General features: G+C 44.8%; 1 protein-coding gene across 5 annotated transcripts in view; it reads right to left on the reverse strand.

The window, feature by feature from the left end:
• Positions 1-23,147, reverse strand: part of dzank1 (double zinc ribbon and ankyrin repeat domains 1) — a 134,934-nt gene extending 111,787 nt beyond the window's left edge. For all 5 annotated transcript variants that reach the window (XM_063056400.1, XM_063056397.1, XM_063056398.1 and 2 more), the window contains exons 1-4: positions 22,842-23,147; positions 22,609-22,736; positions 13,039-13,192; positions 12,079-12,208 (exon numbers count right to left, since the gene is read on the reverse strand). In XM_063056400.1, the coding sequence (XP_062912470.1) occupies positions 12,079-12,208; positions 13,039-13,192; positions 22,609-22,717 (393 nt within the window). In that variant the 5' untranslated portion in view covers positions 22,718-22,736; positions 22,842-23,147. The remainder of the gene's footprint in view (positions 1-12,078; positions 12,209-13,038; positions 13,193-22,608; positions 22,737-22,841) is intronic.
• Positions 23,148-23,942: the final 795 nt, after the last annotated feature.

Below are 23,942 nucleotides of genomic sequence, written 5' to 3' on the forward strand. Positions count from 1 at the left end.
AGAAAAGGATCTTGGCGATTGTAGGGATGACTTACAGCAGATTGAAAAGCTTGAGCATATAGACATTAAGGAAGAGGATGTGCTGGAGCTTTTGGAAAGCATCAAGTTGGATAAGTCACTGGGACCGGAGGGGATGCACCCCAGGCTACTGTGGGAGGTGAGGGAGGAGATTGCTGATCCTCTGGCAATGATCTTTGCATCATCAATGGGAACAGGAGAGGTTCTGAAGGATTGGAGGGTTGCAGATGTTGTTCCCTTCTTCAAGAAAGGGAGTAGAGATAGCCCAGGAAATTATAGGCCAGTGAGTCTTACTTCAGTGGTTGGTAAGTTGATGGAGAAGATCCTAAGAGGCAGGATTTATGAACATTTGGAGAGGCATAATATGATTAGGAATAGTCAGTATGGCTTTGTCAAAGGCAGATCGTACCTTACGAGCCGGATTGAATTTTCTGAGGGGGTGTGACTAAACACATTAATGAAGGTAGAGCATTAGATGTGGTGTTTATGGATTTCAGCAAGGCATTTGATAAGGCAAAGACAAGGCTTATTGAGAAAGTAAGGAGGCATGGGATCCCAGGGGATCTTGCTTTGTGGATCCACAATTGGCTTGCCCACAGAAGGCAAAGAATGTTTGTAGATGGGTCATATTCTGCATGAGTGGTGTGCCTCAGGGATCTGTTATGGGACCCCTTCTCTTCATGATTTTTATAGATGACCTACATGAGGAAGTGGAGGGATGGGTTAGTAAATTTGCTGATGACATAAAGTTTGGGGGTGTTGTGGATAGTGTGGAGGGCTGTCAGAGGTTACAGCGGGACATCAATGGGATGCAAAACTGGGCTGAGAAGTTTCAGATGGAGATCAACCCAGATAAGTTTGAGGTGGTTCATTTTGGTAGGTTAAATATGATGGCAGAATATAGCATTAATGGTAAGACTCTTGGCGGTGTGGAGGATCAGATGGATCTTGGGATCCGAGTCCATAGGATACTCAAAGCTGCTAAGCAGGTTGACTCTGTGGTTAAGGCGGCATACGATGCATTGGCCCTCATGAACCATAGAATTGAGTTTAAGAGCTAAGAGGTAATGTTGGAGCTATATAGGACCCTGGTCAGGCCCCACTTGTAGTGTGCTCAGGTCTGGTCACCTCACTACAGGAAGGATGTGTAAACTATAGAAAGGGTGCAGAGGAGATTTACAAGGATGTTGCCTGGATTGGGGAGCATGCCTTATGAGAATAGGTTGAGTGAATTCTGCCTTTTCTCCTTGGAGTGATGAGAGGTGACTTAATAGAGGTATATAAGATGATGGGAGGCATTGATCGTGTGGATAGTAGGAGGCTTTTTCCCCAGGGCTGAAATGGCTAACACGAGAGGACACAGTTTTAAGGTGCTTGGAAGTAGGTACAGAGGAGATGTCAATAGACAATAGGTGCAGGAGTAGACCATTCGGCCCATCAAGCCAGCACCACCATTCACCGTGATCATGGCTGATCATCCACAATCAGTACCCTGTTCCTGCCTTCTCCCCATATCTCTTGACTCCGCTATCTTTAAGAGCTCTATCTAACTTTCTTGAAAGGATCCAGAGAATTGGCCTCCACTGCCTTCTGAGGCAGAGCAATCCACAGATCCACAACCCGCTGTGTGAAAAAGTTTTTCCTCAACTCCGTTCTAAATGGTCTATCCCTTATCTTTAAACTGTGGCCTCTGGTTCTGGACTCCCCCAACATCGGGAACATGTTTCCTGCCTCTAGTGTGTCCAATCCCTTAATAATCTTATATGTTTCAATCAGATCCCCTCTCATCCTTCTAAATTCCAGTGTACACAAGCCCAGTCGCTCCAATCTTTCAACATGTGACATTCCCGCCATCCCTGGAATTAACCCAGTGAACCTACGCTGCACTCCCTCCATAGCAAGAATGTCCTTCCTCAAATTTGGAGACCAAAACTGAACACAATACTCCAGCTGGGGTCTCATCAGGGCCCTGTACAACTGCAGAAGGACCTCTTTGCTCCTATACTCAACTCCCCTTGTTATGAAGGCCAACATGCCATTAGCTTTCTTCACTGCCTGCTGTACCTGTATGCTTACTTTCAGTGACTGATGAACAAGGACACCCAGATCTTGTACTTCTCCTTTTCCTAACTTGACACGATTCAGATAGTAATCTGCCTTCCTGTTCTTGCCACCAAAGTGGATAACCTCACATTTATCCATATTACACTGCATCTGCCCACTCACCCAACCTGTCCAAGTCACCCTGCATTCTCATAACATCCTCCTCACATTTCACACTGTCACCCAGCTTTGTCATCTGCAAATTTGCTAATGTTACTTCTGATCCCTTCATCTAAATCATTAATGTATATTGTAAATAGCTGCGGTCCCACCACCGAGCCTTGTGGTACCCCACTGGTTACTGCCTGCCATTCTGAAAAAGACCCGTTAATCACTACTTTGTTTCATTGAAACATAACCATAGAAAGATAGAAAATAGGTGCAGGAGTAGGCCATTCAGCCCTTCGAGCCTGCACCACCATTCAGTATGATCATGGCTGATCATCCAACTCAGAACCCTGTACCTGCCTTCTCTCCATACACCCTGATCCCTTTAGCCACAAGGGCCATATCTAATTCCCTCTTAAATATAGCCAATCAACTGGCCTCAACTGTTTCCTGTGGCAGAGAATTCCACAGATTCACCACTCTCTGTGTGAAGAAGTTTTTCCTAATCTCAGTCCTAAAAGGCTTCCCCTTTATCCTCAAACTGTGACCCCTCGTTCTGGACTTCCCCAACATCGGGAACAATCTTCCTACATCTAGCCTGTCCAATCCCTTTAGGATTTTATACGTTTCGCTAAGATCCCCCCTCAATCTTCTAAATTCCTGACAGTATAAGCCTAGTCGATCCAGTCTTTCATCATATGAAAGTCCTGCCATCCCAGGAATCAATCTGGTGAACCTTCTTTGTACTCCCTCTATGGCATGGATGTCTTTCCTCAGATTAGGGGACCAAAACTGCACACAATACTCTAGGTGTGGTCTCACCAAGGCCTTGTACAACTGCAGTAGTACCTCCCTTCTCCTGTACTCGAATTCTCTTGCCATGAATGCCAGCATACCATTCGCCTTTTTCACCGCCTGCTGTACCTGCATGCCCACTTTCAATGACTGGTGTACAATGACACCCAGGTCTCGTTGCACCTCCCTTTTCCTAATCGGCCACCATTCAGATAATAATCTGTTTTCCTGTTCTTGCCACCAAAGTGGATAACCTCACATTTATTGACATTAATTTGCATCTGCCATGAACTTGCCCACTCACCTAACCTATCCAAGTCACCCTGCATCCTCTTAGCATCCTTCTCACAGCTAACACTGCCGCCCAGCTTCATGTCATCCGCAAACTTGGAGATGCTACATTTAATTCCCTCGTCTAAGTCATTAATATATATTGTAAACAACTGAGGTCCCAGCACTGAGCCTTGCGGTACCCCACTAGTCACTGCCTGCCATTCTGAAAAGGTCCTGTTTATTCCCACTCATTGCTTCTTGTCTGCCAACCAATTCTCTATCCACATCAATACCATACCCCCAATACCATGTGCTTTAAGTTTGCACACTAATCTCCTGTGTGGGACCTTGTCAAAAGCCTTTTGAAAATTCAAATATACCACATCCACTGGTTCTCCCCTATCCACTCTACTAGCTACATCCTCAAAAAATTCTATGAGATTCGTCAGACATGATTTTCCTTTCACAAATCCATGCTGACTTTGTCCGATGATTTCACCGCTTTCCAAATGTGCTGTTACCACATCTTTGATAACTGACTCTAGCATTTTCCCCACTACCGATGTTAGGCTAACCAGTCTATAATTCCCTGGTTTCTCTCTCCCTCCTTTTTTAAAAAGCGGGGTTACATCAGCCACCCTCCAATCCTCAGGAACTAGTCCAGAATCTAAAGAGTTTTGAAAAATTATCACTAATGCATCCACTATTTCTTGGGCTACTTCCTTAAGCACACTGGGATGCAGACCATCCGGCCCTGGGGATTTATCTGCCTTTAATCCCTTCAATTTACCTAACACCACTTCCCTACTAACATGCATTTCTCTCAGTTCATCCATCTCACTAGACCCTCGGTCCTCTACTATTTCCAGAAGATTAATTATGTCCTCCTTAGTGAAGACAGAACCAAAGTAGTTATTCAATTGGTCTGCCGTGTCCTTGTTCCCCATGATCAATTCACCTGTTTCTGACTGCAAGGGACCTACAATTGTCTTAACCAATCTTTTTCTTTTCACATATCTATAAAAGCTTTTACAGTCAGTTTTTATGTTCCCTGCCAGTTTTCTCTCATAATCTTTTTTCCCTTTCCTAATTATGCTCTTTGTCCTCTTCTGCTGGACTCTGAATTTCTCCCAGTCCTCAGGTGAGCTGCTTTTTCTAGCTAATTTTTATGTTTCTTCTTTGGAATTGATACTATCCCTAATTTCCCTTGTCAGCCACGGGTGCACTACCTTCCTTGGTTTATTCTTTTGTCAAACTGGGATAAACAATTGTTGTAGTTCATCCATGCGATCTGTAAATGCTTGCCATTGCATATCCACCGTCAACCCTTTAAGTATCATTTGCCAGTCTATCTTAGCTAATTCACGTATCGTACCTTCAAAGTTACCCTTCTTTAAGTTCAGACCTTTGTTTCTGAATTAACTATGTCACTCTCCATCTTAATGAAGAATTCCATCATATTATAGTCACTCTTACCCAAGAGGCCTCTCACAACAAGATTGCTAATTAACCCTTCCTCATTACTCAATACCCAGTCTAGAATGGCCTGCTCGCTAGTTGGTTCCTCGACATGTTGGTTCAGAAAACCATCCCGCATACATTCCAAGAAATCCTCTTCCTCAGCACCCAATTTGGTTCGCCCAATCTATATGTAGATTGAAGTCACCCATTATAACTGCTGTTCCTTTATTGCATACATTTCTAATTTCCGGTTTAATGCCATCCCTAACTTCACTACTACTGTGTGCCAACCAATTTTCTATCCATGTCCTTACCCCCAATACCATGTCCTCTAATTTTGCCCACTAACCTTCTATGTGGGACCTTATCAAAGGCTTTCTGAAAGTCCAGGTACACTACATCCACTGGCTTTCCCATGTCCATTTTCATAGTTACATCCTCAAAAAATTCCAGAAGATTAGTCAGCCATGATTTCCCCTTCGTAAATCCTTGCTGACGCAGACCTACCCTGCTACTGCTATCCAAATATGACGCTATTTCATCTTTTATAATTGACTCTAGCATCTTCCCCACCACTATAATTGCCTGTTTTCTCTCTCCCTCCTTTCTTAAAAAGTGGGATAACATTAACTACCCTCCAATCCGCAGGAACTGATCCTGAATCTATAGAACATTGGAAAATGATTATCAATACATCCACGATTTCTAGAGCCACCTTCTTAAGTACCCTGGGATGCAGACCATCAGGCCCTGGGGATTTATCAGCCTTTAATCCCATCAGTTTACCCAACACCATTTTCTGCCTAATGCAAATTTCCTTCAGTTCCTCTGTTACCCTCGGTCCTCTGGTTACTATTACATATGGGAGATTGGATCTGCCTTCACTAGTGAAGACACAAACAAAGTATCTGTTCAGCTCGTCTGCCATTTTAAAGATTCAAAGATTCAAAAAAACTTTATTGTCATTCTAACCGTACATCAGCTCTGCAGGGCAGAATGAGACAGCGTTTCTCAGGAGCAGTGCAATCATAACATAACAAACGCAACACTAAATAATAAACATAACAATAAATAGTAAAACACAACAGCCACATGTCAGTTAAAATCAAGTTATAAGTGTCCAGTGCAAGTTAAAAGTGTCCAAAGCAGAGTCAGGTAGAGCAGCTATTTAGCAGTCTGACTGCCTGTGGGACGAAGCTGTTTAGTAGCCTTGTGGTTTTAGTTTTGATGCTCCAGTAACGTTTACCTGATGGCAGAAGAACAAACAGTTCATGGAGAGTGTGTGAGGGGTCTTTAATGATGTACCGTGTCTTCTGGAGGCTTCGACTCTGAAAGAGGTCTTGGACAGAAGGTAGGGAGACCCCAATAACCTTCTCTAATCCTCTAACCACCCTCTGCAAGGCTTTTTTGTCGACAGCACTGCAGCTGGAGTACCAGGTTGTGATGCAAAAGGTCAGCACACTCTCAACCACGCCTCTGTAGAATGTAGTTAAGATGTTAGTGGGGGGGGGGTGATGCTTGTTTAAGCTTCCTCAGAAAGTGCAATCTCTGCTGGGCCTGTTTCACAATCCCAGTGGTGTTCCTGGACCAGGTGAGATTGTCCGAGATCTGCACCCCAAGGAACTTGATGCTTTCCACTCTCTCCACTGTGGAGCCGCTGATGCTGAGGGTTGTGGGCCCAGGCTGAGACCATCTGAAATTGACGACCATCTCCTTGGTTTTGGTGACGTTAAGTATCAAGTTGTTATCCCTGCACCAGCTCTCTAGGTGTTTGACCTCCTCCCTGTACATTGTTTCATCATTTTTGCTGATGAGCCCCACCACTGTGGTATCATCAGCTAATTTAATGACCCTTGTTCCCCATAATAATTTCACCTGTTTCTGTCTTCAAGGGCCAAACTTTGGTCTTAATTAATTTTTTCCTCTTTTACTATCCTCCTTTATATTCTTGGCTAGCTTACCTTCATACCTCATCTTTTCCCCCATATTGCCTTTTTAGTTATCTTCTGTTCCTCCTTAAAAGTCTCCCAATCCTCTGGCTTCCTGCTCATCCTTGCTATGTTATACTTCCTCTCTTTTATTTTTATACTGTCCTTGACTTCCCTTGTCATCCACGGTCACCCCTTACTCCCCTTAGAATCTTTCTTCCTCTTTGGAATGAACTGATCCTGCACCTTCTGTATTATTCCCAGAAATACCTGCCATTGTTGTTCCACTGTCATCCCTGCTAGGGTATCTTTCCACTCAACTTTGGCCAGCTCCTCCCTCACGGGTCCATGTCAGGGGTAAGTGCATGGAATGGGCTACCGGTGATGGTGGTGGAGGTAGTTACAATAGGGTCTTTTAAGAAACTCCTGGATAGGTAAATGGAGCTTAGAAAAATAGAGGGCTATGGGTAATCTTAGGTAATTTCTAAGTACATGTTCGGCACAACATTGTGGGCCAAAGCGGCTATATTGTGCTGTAGGTTTTCTATGTTTCTATGGTGTGGGTATCAAGTAATTTCAGGCAAAGCTGGGGCATTTAAGAGAGAAGATAATGTGAAGAAATTATTCTTAAGGGTTATAGTATGGGACTCACTTCCAGTATAAGTGAGGCGTGTACGGTGCCAAAGTGGGGAGAAAAATTTAAGCACGAGCTCATTAAACAAAGCTGAGGGAAGCAATGACCTTTTACCATTTCCACGTTCACTACTGATTATGGGACCAAGTTTGCCATCTTATTTTCCACACTATTGCAGAAATGTCTTAATTGACTGTGAAGTGTTTTGAGGTAGGTTCAGACCTTGAATTTTAAATGAGTCTTTCTTTTTTTTTCATATATAGAACCTAAAATTTTTAAATATTATATCTGATGATGGGCTGGTGCTACACCATAGTACATTAAAGACACATGAGGCAGAATTCAAGCCTGATTAAAGTTGAGGTCTGAGGTGGAAAACGAACTAACATTCAGCCACCATGCCAGTCAAGATCCCCCACCTGAGCCCGTCCCGTCTGCCTGCATTGGACCCATCTCCTGCTTCTTGCCACTTCCAAAGATGGTGGTGGCGACGTACGGTGGCTTTCTGCAGGTGGCTTACACACTACCGGCTATTCTCCTCAATCTATCTCTTCTGGACTATCATCACTGCAGTACACACCCTGTAATTTCCCCCTGGGAGGTGTGCTTCTAAACGACCTGGTGTTTTTGTGATTTCCTGAAGGATTTGGCACACTGAACTCTCATGAATGCAAGTACAGCCGCCGTTAGTGGGGCGGACTTATAACATCAAGCCCGAGTGAAAAATAAACTGATGTTTAGCCGATTTAAGCACCAAGTCAGATGAAAAACATTAAGGGATCAAGGCCTAGGGTGTTCAGCCTGCTTCCCCATGTCAGGAAGACCCCCCCACCTGCGCCTGACCCGTTTGCCTGGGTTTGACCTGTCCCCCTCTCTTCTTGCTGTCTCCATCAGGCAAGTGGTGCAGGAGTCCTGGGTTGCAAGCCACCAGGTTTGGGAGCAGTTGTTGCCCTGCAGCCTTTGGGCTCCTGAACCAGCTTCACTTGCCTCAGTGCCGATTAGTTCCGTGGCTGCGGACTCACTTCTGGGAACTCTGCAGTTCACGTTCTGTGTACTTATTTCTTTATTTTATTGTTTGCACAATTTGTTCTTCTTTCACACATTAGATGCTTGTCAGTCTTTGTTGTGTGGGGCTCGTCATGAATTATATTATGCTCCTTTGTTTTGTGGCTGCCTGCAAAGACGACGAATCTCGGGGTTGTATATGGTACCCATACAACCATAGGACAACCATTGTATATGGTACTACCATAGGACAGGAGGTCTCGGGTCCAGGGCCACCAGGTTCAGGAACATTTGCTGCCCTACAACCACTGAGCTCCTGAACCAACCTGGATGGCGTCACTCGCTTCAGCGCTAAACTGACTCCACAGCCTGTAGACTCACTCTCAGGAAGCTACAGCTCATGTTCTCAGTATTACCCATTTATTTTTTTAATTATTTGCATGTCGTGTCCTCTTTTACACATTGAGTGCTTGTCAGTCTGTTACATATGGTTTTTCGTGGATTCTACTGTATTTCTTTATTTTCTTGTGGGTGACTACAGGGCCATGAATCTCAAGGTTTTATGTGGGTTGATAATAAATTTATTTTGAACTTTAAAGACAAGCTGGAATCTGGAGCAAACAATATACTGCTAAAGGAACTCAGTGGGTCAGGCAGCATCTGCAGAGGGAAATGGACTATCGACATGAAAGAATAGGAAAATTCTGCAGAATAATAAACACGAGAAATTTTGCAGATACTGGAAATCCAAAGCAACACACACAAAATGCCAGAGGAACTCAGCAAGTCAGACAGTATCTATGGAAATGAATGAATGGTCAATGTTTCTGGATTAGACCCTTCATCAGGACTTCAGAGTAGAAGGGAGAGGGCTGGGACAAGAACTGGCAAGTGACAGGTGGCTACAGGTGAAAACTAGTGGTAGATAGAGAAGGGAAGAAAGGAAATGCCGATAGAAGCTGGGCAGGAAAAGGTGGAAGCAACACAGGCCACAAATGATGGAATCCGTCCATTTCCCTAGACAGATGCTGCCTGAACCCACATCTCTCCAGTAGCTTGTTTTTAAGCACACTAAACTATCAAGCACAGATCTTTGAATGGTGGAACTAAAATACAACCACATAGTTAAATAAAAGTAACAGTTAAAACTAAGGTCTTATTTTATTAAGTGAGATGCAGAAACAAAGCAAATAGAACTACTTGTACTTCTATCATCACAAAGAAGCAGAACTTGGGGAGGAATGAGATAATTCTATTTTGCCCCTGGTCTTCCTACCTATTACAATCTACACATACCAAGTTAATCTCATTATAAATACACCATACAAATTAAATCCATTTGTTCAGTCACCGACTGCATTCCCCAGTAAACTGTTAAAATTTAAGTTGCTTTGTTCAGTGGTTTTGACTGAGCATATGCAAGGAATCCATATAGAGTGTACTGGGGTGAGTTAAAAATCAGAAATCTTAGAATGATGATTACACCTAAACCATAAATACATGTGAGCTGTGTGATCTAATTCTTAGGTCACACATTAAGGAAGAGCGTTATCCTGACCAACCTACAAACATTTCAGTAACTTCCTGACCAAGCCAGAATGAGAGACCCCTGTCCCAGGTCAGTACACTGGAAGATTATCAATAGGCACATTAGAGGGCACATTTCCTCTACTGATACTTTGTGTTCACAAACCTATTACCTTTCCCTGCATACCCGCAGAGGCCAATTCTTTAGGAGCAAGTCTTTTGCTCTTTCATCTTGACGTAAACATTCCAGCAGGCTGTTTGTTCTTACTTGTAGTGCCAAGCCTGCTAGCTCAATTACAAGAAGTTAATATGACTTGTTTCTCTGATAGCAACATTTGCTCTCTTACTACATACTTCATGCCACGTGTGTCACTGGCCAAGAGCCATGAACGGGCCCTGTAATCTAGCCCATCTTTGTAGGTTATATTTCTGTTTTGACTAAACTGAACATCAGATTATATCTCTGAGATTCAGCATTATTTGATTTTTCTCCCCCATAATTTATCCCTGTGGGGATGCGGCATGATAGCGTAGAGCACGTAACCCAGGTTAAATCCCCGTCAAGGGGTTTGTACGCTCTCCTTGTGACCACATGGGTTTCCTTTGGGTGCTCTGGCTTCCTCCCACATTCCAAAGACGTACCGGTTAGTAGGTTAATTGGTTACATGGGTGTAACTGGGTGGCACAGGCTTGTTGGGCTGGAACTGAGTTGTATCACTAAATAAAATAATTTGCAACATTGATTGTTGAAATTGTTATAGTTGTTTTCTCTACAATCAGTTATTTTACATAAGACCATAAGACATACTGTAGGAACAGAATTAGGCCATTTGGCCCATCGAACCCATTCCACCATGCCATCATGGCTGATTTATTATCCCTCATTCTCCTGTCTTCTCCCCATAACCTTTGATGCCCTGACTAACCAAGAACCTATCAACCTCCACTTTAAACGTACCTATTGACAATGAATTCCACTGATTCACCACTCTCTGGCTAAAGAAATTCTTCCTCAGCTCTGTTCTTAGACTCCCCCATTACAGGAAACATCCTCTCCACACCCACTCTATCTAGGCCTTTCAATATTTGATAAGTTTCAATGAGATTCCCCTTCATTCATCTAAACGCCATCAAGAATACAGGCCCAATTTTACAGATTGTTTACTTCTTACGTTCTGAAAATTAGAGTTAGATCAAGCAGAATAAAACCAGAAAGCACTTTTTGCAGAGGGGCTGTAGATGTTGGATCAATCAGAATGTCATATAACCAAGAAGAGTGTGGTAACCTGTCTCAGTGACCATCACTTGTATGCAGAATGATGAAGACTGGTGATGAAGCATATCATCTCCTGTCTGAGGAGCTTCCAGGATGATGCTCCCATCACTACTACCACTGGGCAGGAGGTACAGAAACCCTTGGATCCATATCCAGGATCAGTTATTACCTTCAACCATCAAACTCCTAAAGAAGCATGGATAACTTCACTCATCACCATTCTGAACTGATTCTACAAGCTAGATTTCCTTTCAAGGGCTCTTTACAGCTCATGCTCTCAGAATTACTTTCAGTTGCACAGTTTGGCTCCTTTTACATATTGATTGCTTGTCAGTCTTTGTTCATATATAGTTGTTATTCTATTGTAGATCTTTGTTTCCTGTAAAGGCCTGTGAGAAAATTAATCTCAAAGTAGTAAACGGTAACATCTGTGTACTTAGATAATAACTTTCTCTTTGGCTTTGATTTGCAGATCAAAATACTCTGAAGATACTCAGTGGGTCAGGCAGCATCTGTGGAGGGAAGTGAACAACTGACATTTGGACCCATCTCAATGGGCCAGTCCGGAAGAAGGGCCTTGACCCGAAATGTCGACTGCTCATTTCCCTCCACTAAGTACCTCCAGTAGTTAGTTCATTGATTCAGATTCCTGTATCTTCAGTCTTGTGTCTCCAGGGTTACACATCAGCCATAACCCAATAGTGCAATAAGCTTAAGGGGCTGAATGATCTATTCTTGTTCCAATACTCTAATATATGAATAGCTATCTAACCACATAATATTAATTGTGACATCACAGTAATATCAGAAACAAATGGCAAAGTAAGGCTGGAAGGAACAGTGTCACCAAGGGTCTATTTTTTTTTACAAAACCGTACAAGAAACAAGAAACTCTGAACCAGCGTTTTGTGAGTAAAATCCAGCCAGTGTACCCATCTACACGTGCTCACCTGTCTGGAAAGCTCCTTTTTATAATCTTGGAGGAAATTCTCTTCATCATCCTCCAGCACTTCTACTGAGCTGGGCTGCACATACTCCACAAGAAACACCTTAGTCACAACACCACTCTCTCGGCCATCTCTAAAAAGTTTGTAGATGACACAGACATTTAGAATGACAATAGAAAAATGGTAGAATACTACACTAAGGCAGGAGGAAGCCATGAAATGGCCAAGTAAGATGATGTTATGTTATTTGAAATATAACACGGCACAGTGTGCAATAATGTCTTGTAGAAAGAAAGTGGATAGGTAAATAAAATTAAATTGAAAAACAGTGCAAGGATTATGGAGAAAGTAGAGAATATGGATTTGCTCTCCTGAAGGCAGATGTGGTTAATGCAAGCATTCAGACCTCCTGGCGTAGATATGGGGAAATGATTTCTTGATAATCAGAGAACAAAGTTTTAAGATAATAATCTAAAGAATAAGAGAGTTTCTTTCTCCACTCAGCAAATTCTTATCATCTGGAACACACAGCTTAAATGGGCGTTGGAAGCTGATTCAATACTGGCAAAGAGGGATTAAGAGATTATGGAGGAAATCGAAGGAGTGGATTTATTCTGTAGATCTGACATTTTCTGTTCCAAACTATTTTAGGGTTTAATTTTCTGATGCAATTAAACTACTTTTCTTTTTTTAGGTGTGTGCCTGCATGTGTGCATCAGCCTGTCCATGCGTGCGTCCCTGATGATGTCTTTTTCATGGCTTTTACAAGGCACGGAGCGAGAGAGAGACTGTGTTGCACGCCACTCCTCACACAGACACTTTCACAGTATTTTCCCTTTATTTTACGAGGTCGAGTTGCCATCTTGGGAGCGGCGCCAATGTTGTTGTGCCACCAGCCGGCACAATTAAACTACTTTCTAATGAAAAATTATTCTTTTCAGGACTGACACATAGGAAATTTACCTAGAGACAGCCAAAGCTTTAACAGTCTGTTTGCCTGCGGGCAAGGTGAATGGTTTCCTGTACTTGAAGGTGGAGCTGTCCCCGTGGCTTGGTTTCTTCTGGGGTTGAGGTCTGCTGCCATTCACGGTGTAGTATACATCCACATCATGAGTGTCTGTTACGTACAAACAGTAAAAAAAAAACATAAAGTAGTATGTTCCTGTAAATAAAAAACTAGATTTCTGGTCATATTCAGTTAGAAAGCTCAGATCGTCTTCCTCAGAACAAAGCTGATGGTAATGAGTTAGGCAGAAACTTAATAGGGGGTTTCAAGACCCTAAACGTTTTTGAGTAATGAGAAACTTTTATTTTAATTATGCGTTGTTCCTATCCAAGTCTTGATTTGCAAGCTAAAAGATGTAATTGGGAATCACTCGAATTGAGTGTGATGTTCTCCTAAGGGGCTGTCTATTGTGACCATAGCCACCACTTACCTGCACTGAAAACATTCCTAGAAGCTTTACACAAAATGAAAATGTTGCAATATCAAAGATCTTACTTCTTACAAAGGAAGCCACTCAGCCCACAGGTCTATGCCAGCTCCCTGGGAAGCAGGGCCATTAGGATTCAATCATTTATCCATACAACCTGCCGCTCACTGTCTCTCACACAAGCTCAACTACCTCAACTCATTTCTCTCTTGGCAGAAAAATTTGGGATAAAATGGCGCAGCCAGAGGAACCCCCTTGGTTGCAGGGAGATGCACGAGACTGCAGATGCTGGAATCTGAAGCAAAAAGCTGCTACAGAAGCTCGATGAGTCGGGCAGCATCTGTGGCGGGAAACAGATAATCGACATTTCCGGTTGAGACCGCAGTCTCGAAGGGATGAAGGGTTCCAATCCAGATGAAGAGTCTTGACCTATAACTTTGATTATCAATTTCCCTCCACATATGCTGGCCGACACACTGACTTCCTACAGCAGTTGGTTTTCTTGGACGTGGGAGAAATGTTCACTCTCCAAACAGACAGCACCAGAGGGCTGGAACGAACTTGAGTGTCTGAAGTTATGAGGTAGTCTCATGAACTGCTGCAGCATCAGACAAAAATGGAGCTTGCATTTACAAACACAGTAACACTCTGATAAACTGGGACCTCGGTGGTGCCAGACTGGCAGACTTGCCGGACTAGTACCCAAATCAAACTTGTATTTCACTTTTTTTTTTAAGATACACAATGATATAATAAATTTCCTAGTGAACCTGCCAGATTTAAAGGGGGTGGGTAATAAATAAGCACTCCAGACCCCAGCTTCTGCAGATAACCTGCATTCCTCACCCCTGGTGTTGTGGATCCCAGCCTGGCTCTGGCAGCCCTCCAGAACATACACCAAACCCCAGTCCTCATTGAGGGGTCAGCAGTGAGCAGCTTCAAATTCCTGAGGGCCAACTTCACAGAGGCTCTCTCCTGGGCCCAGCATATTGATGCAATCCTGAAGGCGGCACACTAGTTCTCTACTTTATTAGGAGTTGGAGGAGATTTGGTATTATTGGAAAATGTAAACGCATACACTGTATTTACTCAACAGTATTTCAGTATTTACTCAAATGCACACACTATATTTTCTATATTTACTATGTAACCACTGCTAGCTGAATAGAAGGTATTCACTATGTAGCCATGACTTTTGACCTAATCACTATTAATTCATGAAGAGAACTAGAATGAAACCAAGTAGAAAGATAACGGTGGCGAGTAAGGTGATGAAATATGGGGCAGTATGTCAACACAAGACTAATTAAGAAATAACTGTGTTTAGGGATGAGAGGACACCTGGTCTAAAATGTAAACTAGGACATAATTAAGTTGGGGAGTAAAACAATAGTGGAAAGTCGAGAGCGGATATATTGATGATATGTAATCACAGGCCGACTGGATATGATAATGTAGCTAAGATAGGAAATTGCTATAAAAAATGCTGTATACAAGCCTCGACGGGCAGTCAGCTCCTAACTTTCTGATTGTCTCAGCTTTGATTTGCAAATTAAAGTTTACAACGTCTTGACGAGTTTTCTGCGTCTCCTTGTCGTTTGTGAGAAACGAGAAACCACGACAAAATTGGCGTCACGAACAGGATTGGATAGAGACCTGCGAGGAAGGGAACCGCAGATTGGGACACTTCCCGGTCCCTCAGGAGCCCTCACGGGGCTAACAGAATTAAGGGTGCACCCAAAGTAAAAAGGTGAGCGCTTTTTGCGATAATTCGGACTAAGAATTCTGTTGGTTTTGGGGGGTCTTGGGGACTCAGAAGTGTGAAGCAACTGCTGAAGGGTCTCTCCGATTCAAAGAATCTGGCAAAATTGGGGATAAAAGGAGGCTCATAGGATTAATCAAGAGCACGGCAGTGGGGGTAAGTACGAATAAAGTAATAATAGGTTAAGTAAGAAAATTCCACGTGGTGTTGTTAAGTCCCTGTGGATACCGCTTCGCACGAAACGAAGGTCTGAACAGGCAGGGAAGGAGAACTAAAAATCCTCGTAAATACCGCCTTAAGAAGTGTAAGGGCCTGCATAGGCGAGGTGTAAAAGGTTCTGTGGATACCGCCCTAAGTAGGGGTCTGCACGGGCAGAACGTAATAAGAGATAAAGATAGTTTAATAGATAATTCAGATGCTGGTGAGATAAACCTAAAGCACTGGCTATAGTAAAATGCCAGGCACATAAAATAGGAAATAGAAGAAGAGATCAAAAGGTTACAGGAATTAAAAGCGAAAAAGGAAATCAAGCTGCAGATGAAGCAGCCAGGAAAGCGTCTGGGTGTACATCCGCTGTTATCGCACCCCAAGTAAGTCTAGAGCCGGAACCTATGGGAGAGGACCTAACTGAAATACAGAGAAAGGCAACTTTGGCAGAACAAACACTGTGGAGACGAAGGGGGGCCAAGCAGAACCCAGAAGGCCTATGGACCACGGAAGATGGCCTACTGGTAGCTCCCACCCCTTTACTGACTATCCTGATCTCAGAAGCACGTGGGATGGATCATTGTGCAAGGGGGGAAGTAATAAGGAAAATAAAAAAGGATGGATTTTGGTCACCTTATTTACAGGCTTCAGTAGACCATGTATTGTCACAGTGCGAGGTATGCGCGCAGAATAATGTTCGGAAAGGAATTACAACCCCAATAGGTCATATACCCGTACCTGACGGGCCATTTAAACACCTAGTGATTGACTATGTAGACATGATAAAAACAGTAAGAGGGAAAAGATACATGTAGGTGGTAATCGACAGATTCAGCCGATGGGTAGAGGCAGCACCCTCGAAAGATCAAGGGGCAGGAACAGTGGTGAAATTCCTGACAAACGAAGTGATCCCAAGGTTTGGGATACTGACAGAAATTAGCTCAGACAATGGTTCAGCTTTCATCCAAAAAGTGGTCAAGTTAGTTCTGCGAGCACTGAGAATAAAGCAAAGATTTGGATGTGTGTATCACCCTCAGTCGCAGGGTATGGTGGAAAGAACTAACGGGACCTTAAAAGCCAAACTAAATAAAATCTGTGCAGATACTAAACTCAACTGGGTCGATGCACTACCGTTAGCATTAATGAGTTACTGCAAGCAGACTAATCGGATGACGTGTCTAACACCGCATGAAATGCTAACCGGAAGGCCCATGTCAGTGCCCCGGTGGAGAGGACCATATAAAGGGCCTAGTTTGGAACAATTGGAATTGGAATTAAAACAATACATGCGGCAATTAACTATGATACGTAAGTCTATCTATGCACAGGAAAAACAGAAAGAGCCAGAGATCGATCAAGGGGAAGGACCAATCAAGCCAGGCGATCAGGTCTACGTGCAAGCGTTTCGAAGAAAGTGGAACGAACCTAGAAGGAAAGGGCCCTTTACAGTAACCAAAGCATCACCCACCGCAGTTCAAGTGGAAGGACGCTCCACCTGGTATCATCTCAATCACTGCACTAGAGCAATCCCGCAGGTACAGTCAGGTGGGCCACCCGAGGTAAGTGGTGAAGAGGAACAAACAGTAGGGGACAGACAAGAGCAACAAGAAGCTGACACTGAACCGCAGGAACTTGACCAAGTAATAAGGGAAATTTTTGGTCCTGAGGACAGGCCCGAAGACCCTAAGGATGGGGTTATGGATGGTAGTACTCTTTCAGATAATGGGGACGACTTGGGGGCAACCAGTCCTGCCCCCCGGGATGATACACTCAGATATTCTTGTGCAGATTTGGAGACCATTAATTTGGCAGATGTGGCATGGGACTGTTAGGATCCCACAAAACCTGAGAGAAAGGAGTAAGAGGAGACAACGGTTACCTCCGTACCATGGTACCAGAACATGTGGTAACCAATGGGCAAATTATACAGCAGGGATGATGGAGACAGAATTGTTATCTATGCTCAAGGGCAAGTCCGGTGCAACACGTAGCCCCCATGCCTTATAACTCCACCTGCACGCAGTGGTGAAAGGAGCGGAGGGGGCAGTGTGCGCGGCAGTGTCCAAGTGTAGTCAAGACCTGCAGTATGGGAATTTGTAGCGGGATGGATCCTTGTTATCATAAATGTATTGATAACACACCAATGTGCCCTTATTGGTGTATGTTATACCAGGCTTCCTCGCAGTTTGATCAAAACAAGCTTGCCCCTAACTGTAATTACAGCAGACCGTGGGCTATAAATAAAAGAAGCCAGACACCCACATTGGGAAAGCTTAAAATGCAGGAACATTAGAGTTATAAATGCTTCACGCGGACGGGTGACCTCTCGGTTGGACATTTCAGCGGCAACCGTGTTAAGATTTGGGATATAACCCCAGGCCGAGGATACCAGACAGGTACCCCTCTGCCCGAGGGTGCACTGAACTCCCAGACCATCCCGTTAGCAGATACCTGGTGGCTGTGTGGACAGGAGGGGGGTCTGAGATCCACACTTCCCCTTAATTGGGCAGGTACATGTACGCGTGTTATGCTGATTCAAGAAGTTGTAGTATCCCCTGAAATACAGTTTGACACCTCGAGGCAACAGACACTAAAACGGAGGAAGAGAAAATATGAGCCTGACCTGACGATTTGGATCGACAGTATAGGACAGCTGAGGGGTATACCTAACGAGTTTAAGGCAAGAAATGAGATTGCTGCGGGCTGGGAAGCACTTGCACCTGTAATAGGGGTTAGCAAAAATGTTGAATGGATAAATTATATATATTATGATCAACAGAGATTTATTAACTACACTGATGATGCACTAGAGGCCTTGGGGCAGCAGCTAGATGCAACCAGTAGAGTGGCGTGGCAAAGCAGACAGGTACTAGACTGGCTATTGGCGGAGAAAGGAGGGGTTTGTGTAATGTTTGGGGAACAGTGCTGTACTTTTATACCGAATAACACTAGTCCGGAGGGATCATTTACCAGAGCAATGAATAAACCCAAAAATCTAAGAAAGGAAGTTAAACAAAATGCAGGGTTTGGACACCAGTTCTTTGACTGGTTAAATAGTAAACTAGGAGGATGGGGAGCATGGCTGACCAAGACTGCAGTAACCATTGGTATTGTATTGCTAAGCTGTGCGGTCATTCTGTGCTGTTTTCTTCCATGCCTCAAGTCGCTTGTAGTGCATGCTGCAATGAAGCGGTTTCCGATGCTCCTGGAAATTGTTGGGTCGAGCCCTACGGAGAAGGAAGCACCAATGATGTATTTGTACAGTCTACGAGACACGCAAGACGAACAGGAGAGAGATGAAGTATGTGGGGATTAGGCTGTGAAGGCTCCTGAGTCTTTTTCCCTGTCTCAGATACGAAGGGATGGGTTTTTGGCTCAGCGGCCTAGGGAGGTATGGAGAGAACACTTTGAGTCTTAAGCGCAGGAAACTATAGTTTAACCCAAATTTGGGAGTAAATGCGGGGCTTTATTTGAGCTTTTGTGCATAGACCCTCAATCCTCTCTCTCTCTCTCTGTATGAGACCCTGTGGATCTCAAAGGGTAGATTATATTGGAAAATGTAAACACATACATTGTATTTTCTATTTATTACAATATTTACTCAACAGTATTTCAGTATTTACTCAAATGCACACATTATATTTTCTATATTTACTATGTAACCATTGCTAGCTGAATAGAAGGTATTCACTATGTAGCCATGACTTTTGACCTAATCACTATTAATTCATGAAGAGAACTAGAATGAAACCAAGTAGAAAGATAACGGTGGTGAGTAAGGTGATGAAATATGGGGCAGTATGTCAACACAAGACTAATTAAGAAATAACTGTGGTTAGGGATGAGAGGACATATGGTCTAAAATGTAAACTAGGACATAATTAAGTTGGGGAGTAAAACAATAGTGGAAAGTCAAGAGCGGATATATTGATGATATGTAATCACAGGCCGACTGGATATGATAATGTAGCTAAGATAGGAAATTGCTATAAAAAATGTTGTATACAAGCCTCGATGGGCAGTCAGCGACTAGCTTTCTAATTGTCTCAGCTTTGATTTGCAAATTAAAGTTTAAAACGTCTTGACGAGTTTTCTGCATCTCCTTGTCGTTTGTGAGAAACAAGAAACCACGACAGTATATCGCCAAAGGTTCATGCAAAGTTCTACAGATATACTGCGAACAGCATTCTGACTGATTGCATCGCCCTCTGGTCAGGAGGCTCCAACGCACAAGATCAAGAGGGGCTGCAGAGAATTGCAATACAGCCTGCTCTATCATGGGCACAAGCCCTCCCATCATCGAGGACATCTTCAAAAGGTTGTGTCTAAAGAAGGCAGCAACCATTATTAAGGACCCTTACTGTCCAGGAAGTGCCCTCTTCTCATTACTACCATCAGTGAGGAGGTACAGGAACTTGAAGATGCACACAAGGAGGAAGAGAAGATGGCGGTGCGACGCAGTGTGCGCGGCCTCTCCGGTGATGATATCTGTTATCTGTCAAGTAGGATGCCGTGCACAATTCTGATTTGATGGAGGCAGACGTGAGAGCACAGAGGAACATCTGGTGAAACTTCTGAAATGCCTGTTTCCCTGCTGCTGCTACTGTGTGATCGGAAATCTCCAGAGGGGAAGGCCCCGAGTCCTCAGCTTTGCTTGTTGCTTGGCGGCTGGGGCGGAGTCGAAGCACTCGGCAGAGATGGTGCTCGGTGCTCGGTGCCGGAGGGCTGGTCGGAGGCTCCAAGTTTTGGGATGGACTCAAGAGTCAGACTATGGTCGGGTGCTTCCAGGATGCTGCATCGGCAAATTTGCGGCGCTGGAAGCTCATGGCAGGGAGAGTTTCTTCCCTCTACCGTCTGCGTGAGATGTTGGGGCTATTGGGACTTTGAGACTTTTTTTTTTTTACTGTGCCCATGGTCTGCTCTTTATCAAATTATGGTATTGCTTTGCACTGTTGTAACTATATGTTATAATTATGTGGTTTTTGTCAGTTTTAGTCTTGGTCTGTCTTGTGTTTCTGTGATATCATACTGGAGGAACATAGTATCATTTTTTAATGCATGCATTTCTAAATGACAATAAACGAGGACTGAGTGTCCTCATAAACTAAACTAATCAGTGTTTAAGGAGCAGCTTCTCCCCCTCTGCCATCAGATTTCTAAATGTTACTGAACCCACGTACGTTACCTTGTCATTCCTCTTTTGCACTAGTTAGTTTTGTATTGTAACTTATAGTACTGTACTTGTTTTATGTCGGACATTAACAACTTAAAGTACTGCAGGTCTACCCCGCTGGCTGGCGGAGAAACTGAAGGGTCTGGACTTGGTGTGGATCCTGCTACTGCCTGCGTCAGAGAGGCGTCAACGCATGAAGGCAGTGTGCAGTCTAACAGCGAGTGATTGTTTTAGCCGCTTTTCTTGTGATCGCAAGACCCTATTGGACTTTTGTAATGTGGACCGATGGTGGGGGGGCAGCTCGGCCTCAGTCATAGCCAGGGCATGGCCTCTGACTGTGGTGTTGCCGGCTTGCAGCCACCCAGGAGACGGGCGTCAGAGTCGGAGTGCTGGAGACAGTCTGATGTGGGGTCTATGCTGGAGCAGCGCCACTCTCCAGTGTTCACTCGGCAGAAGACAAGATGTGTTGTGTTCGAGTGCAGACTGCTGCAACATTTATGGACTCGGGGATTTGGGCTATGTATTCTTTGTGTGTGACTGTATTTTACTGTTATCCTTTTGTGCTATATGTGCCTTGTGCTGTGAATGACTGTTGGTACTGTGTTTTGCACCTTGGCCCTGGAGTAACACGGTTTTGTTTGAGTGTATTGATGGGTATCATGGATGGCTGAGCGACAATTAAACTTGAAATAGAAGAATGCGGGGGTGGGAGGGAAATCAATGAAAACAATGGAATTTTGAAAGGCCTAGACAGAATGGAAGTGGAAAGGATGTTTCTTATAGTGGAGGAGTCTAGAACCTGAGGGCACAGCCTCAGAATAAAAGGACATCCCTTTAGAACAGAAATGAGGAGGAATTTCTTTAGCCAGAGATGGTGAATCTGTGGAATTCATTGCCACAGGTGGCTGTGGAGGCCAAGTCATTGGGTGTATTTAAAGCGAAGGTTGATAGGTTCTTGATTAGTCAGGGTGTCAAAGGTTATGGGAAGACGACAGGATAATGAGTTTGAGAGGGATAATAAATCAGCCAGGATGGAATGACAGAGCAAACTCAATGAGCCTAACTGCCTCATTCCACTCCTGTCTTATGGTCTTAAAAGTCTGCCCCTGTAAGCACAACAGCAACGCACTGAGAGTTGCAACACATACAAAATGCTGGATGAACTCAGCAGGTCAGGCAGCATCAATGGAGAGGAATAAACAGTTGACCAGTCATCAAGACTCGGCCTGAAACATCAACTGTTTATTCCTCTCCACAGATGCTGCCTGACCTGCTGAGTTCATCCAGCATTTTGTGTGTGTGTGTTGTTCTGGATTTCCAGCAACTGCAGAAATTCTTATTTTAATAAAGTACTGACTATTGTAATTCTGTTCTGTCACTTGGTGTAGTAAGGTATTACTACTGAACTTTGGATGGTGCCTTATTCAGTCTATAGTCATGTTTGCATTCTTTTTTCAGATACGGGGCACCGATAATGGAGCAAGCGCAAGGGAACAAGATGGAAGTAACACCACTGACTTGCTTGGGCAACACTTGCTATGGGAATGAGAGAAGACAATCTCAACATAGTGCTTTAATCTACAAAAATGACCGAAAGAACCTAGCAGAAGTACAGACAGACAGACAGACAAAACTTGGCTCTGAGCTAAAGACAGCAGACAAGGAATAGTGACCAAAGAGGAATTGAAAGGGTCTAAGTTTTGAGGAGGGTTTTTTTTTAAAGAGGAAACAAGAGTAGAAGTGTAGAAAGATTCAAGCACAAAAAAATCATCATTTAAAGAGATGGGATGGTGGAAGAGGTCATAATTAGAGGGTCGTAGAGATCTCAGCGATCATAGAACTGGAAGAGGAGATCGACTCAGGGGTACGCTACTGAAGGCATGTGATTACCCTCATTATATTTCAGGAATTGTCTGGTCTTCTGTTTTAAACCAATTATGGTCCAAAAAAAATCTTACCTGACTTGATTCCGATGAGAGTGTTGGTATCGATTTCATGCTTGGCTTTGCCTTGCTGGGAGACCCTAAGTGGGATGATGTGTGGCACTGCAATGGATCCTGCTGTCATACCTTCAGCAGGGGAGCACCTACAGAGAGAGAGACCAACAACTGAGGCGTAATTCAAAGATTAATATAAATGATTAATGACTCAATTATCAATAACACTGATTATTAAAAAATCAAATAATTACCATTAACAGCAAAGACTATTCGTAGCGCTATAACTAGTAATCCCAGACAAAAGGTTAGTAAAATTCCCTGTGATTTGCTTTGAGCACAACGACTTTTAATAAGTACACGGTTATTGTTTTATCCATTGCACGTTGAATTCTATGATGAGCCTTCTGTGATCACATATGTGATTCTCTGGGATGATAAGGCACCCCACCAGCCTCTCGTCACCATCGCCCACTCAGTTCCCCAGCCTCTCAGCCTCCGTACCCCTGTGACCCAGCCTCCTAGGCTCCGTATCCCTGTGATCCTGCTCCCTAGCCCCCTCAAGCCTCCGTCCCCCTGTGACCCGGCCCCCCCCCGCCTCCGTACCCCTGTGACGCGACCCCCCAGCCTCTGTACCCCTGTGACGCGACCCCCCAGACTCCGTCCCCCTGTGACGCGGCCCCCCCCACAGCCTACGTACCCCTGTGACGCGGCCCCCCCCACAGCCTCCGTACCCCTGCTCCCCAGCCCCCTCAAGCCTCCGTCCCCCTGTGACCCGGCCCCCCCAAGCCTCCGTACCCCTGTGACCCGGCCCCCCCAAGCCTCCGTACCCCTGTGACGCGACCTCCCAGACTCCGTCCCCCTGTGACGCGGCCCCCCAGCCCCGTCCCCCTGTGACCCGGCCCCCCCGCCTCCTAGGCTCCGTATCCCTGTGATCCTGCTCTCCAGCCCCCCCAAGCCTCCGTCCCCCTGTGACGCGACCCCCCCGCCTCCGTCCCCCTGTGACGCGGCCCCCCCCCGCCTCCGTACCCCTGTGACGCGGCCCCCCAGCCCCGTCCCCCTATGACGCGGCCCCCCCGCCTCCGTCCCCTGTGACGCGGCCCCCCCCCGCCTCCGTACCCCTGTGACGCGGCCCCCCCCGCCTCCGTACCCCTGTGACGCGGCCCCCCCCGCCTCCGTACCCCTGTGACGCGACCCCCCAGACTCCGTACCCCTGTGACGCGACCCCCACAGCCTCTGTACCCCTGTGACGCGACCCACCCGCCTCCGTACCCCTGTGACGCGACCCCCCAGACTCCGTCCCCCTGTGACCCAACCCACCACAAGCCCCGGTCTGCCGCCCTCAACTTCCCGCT

This window comes from Mobula hypostoma, chromosome 8 (genome assembly GCF_963921235.1).
Source record: "Mobula hypostoma chromosome 8, sMobHyp1.1, whole genome shotgun sequence".
Taxonomy (NCBI): Eukaryota; Metazoa; Chordata; class Chondrichthyes; order Myliobatiformes; family Myliobatidae; genus Mobula; species Mobula hypostoma.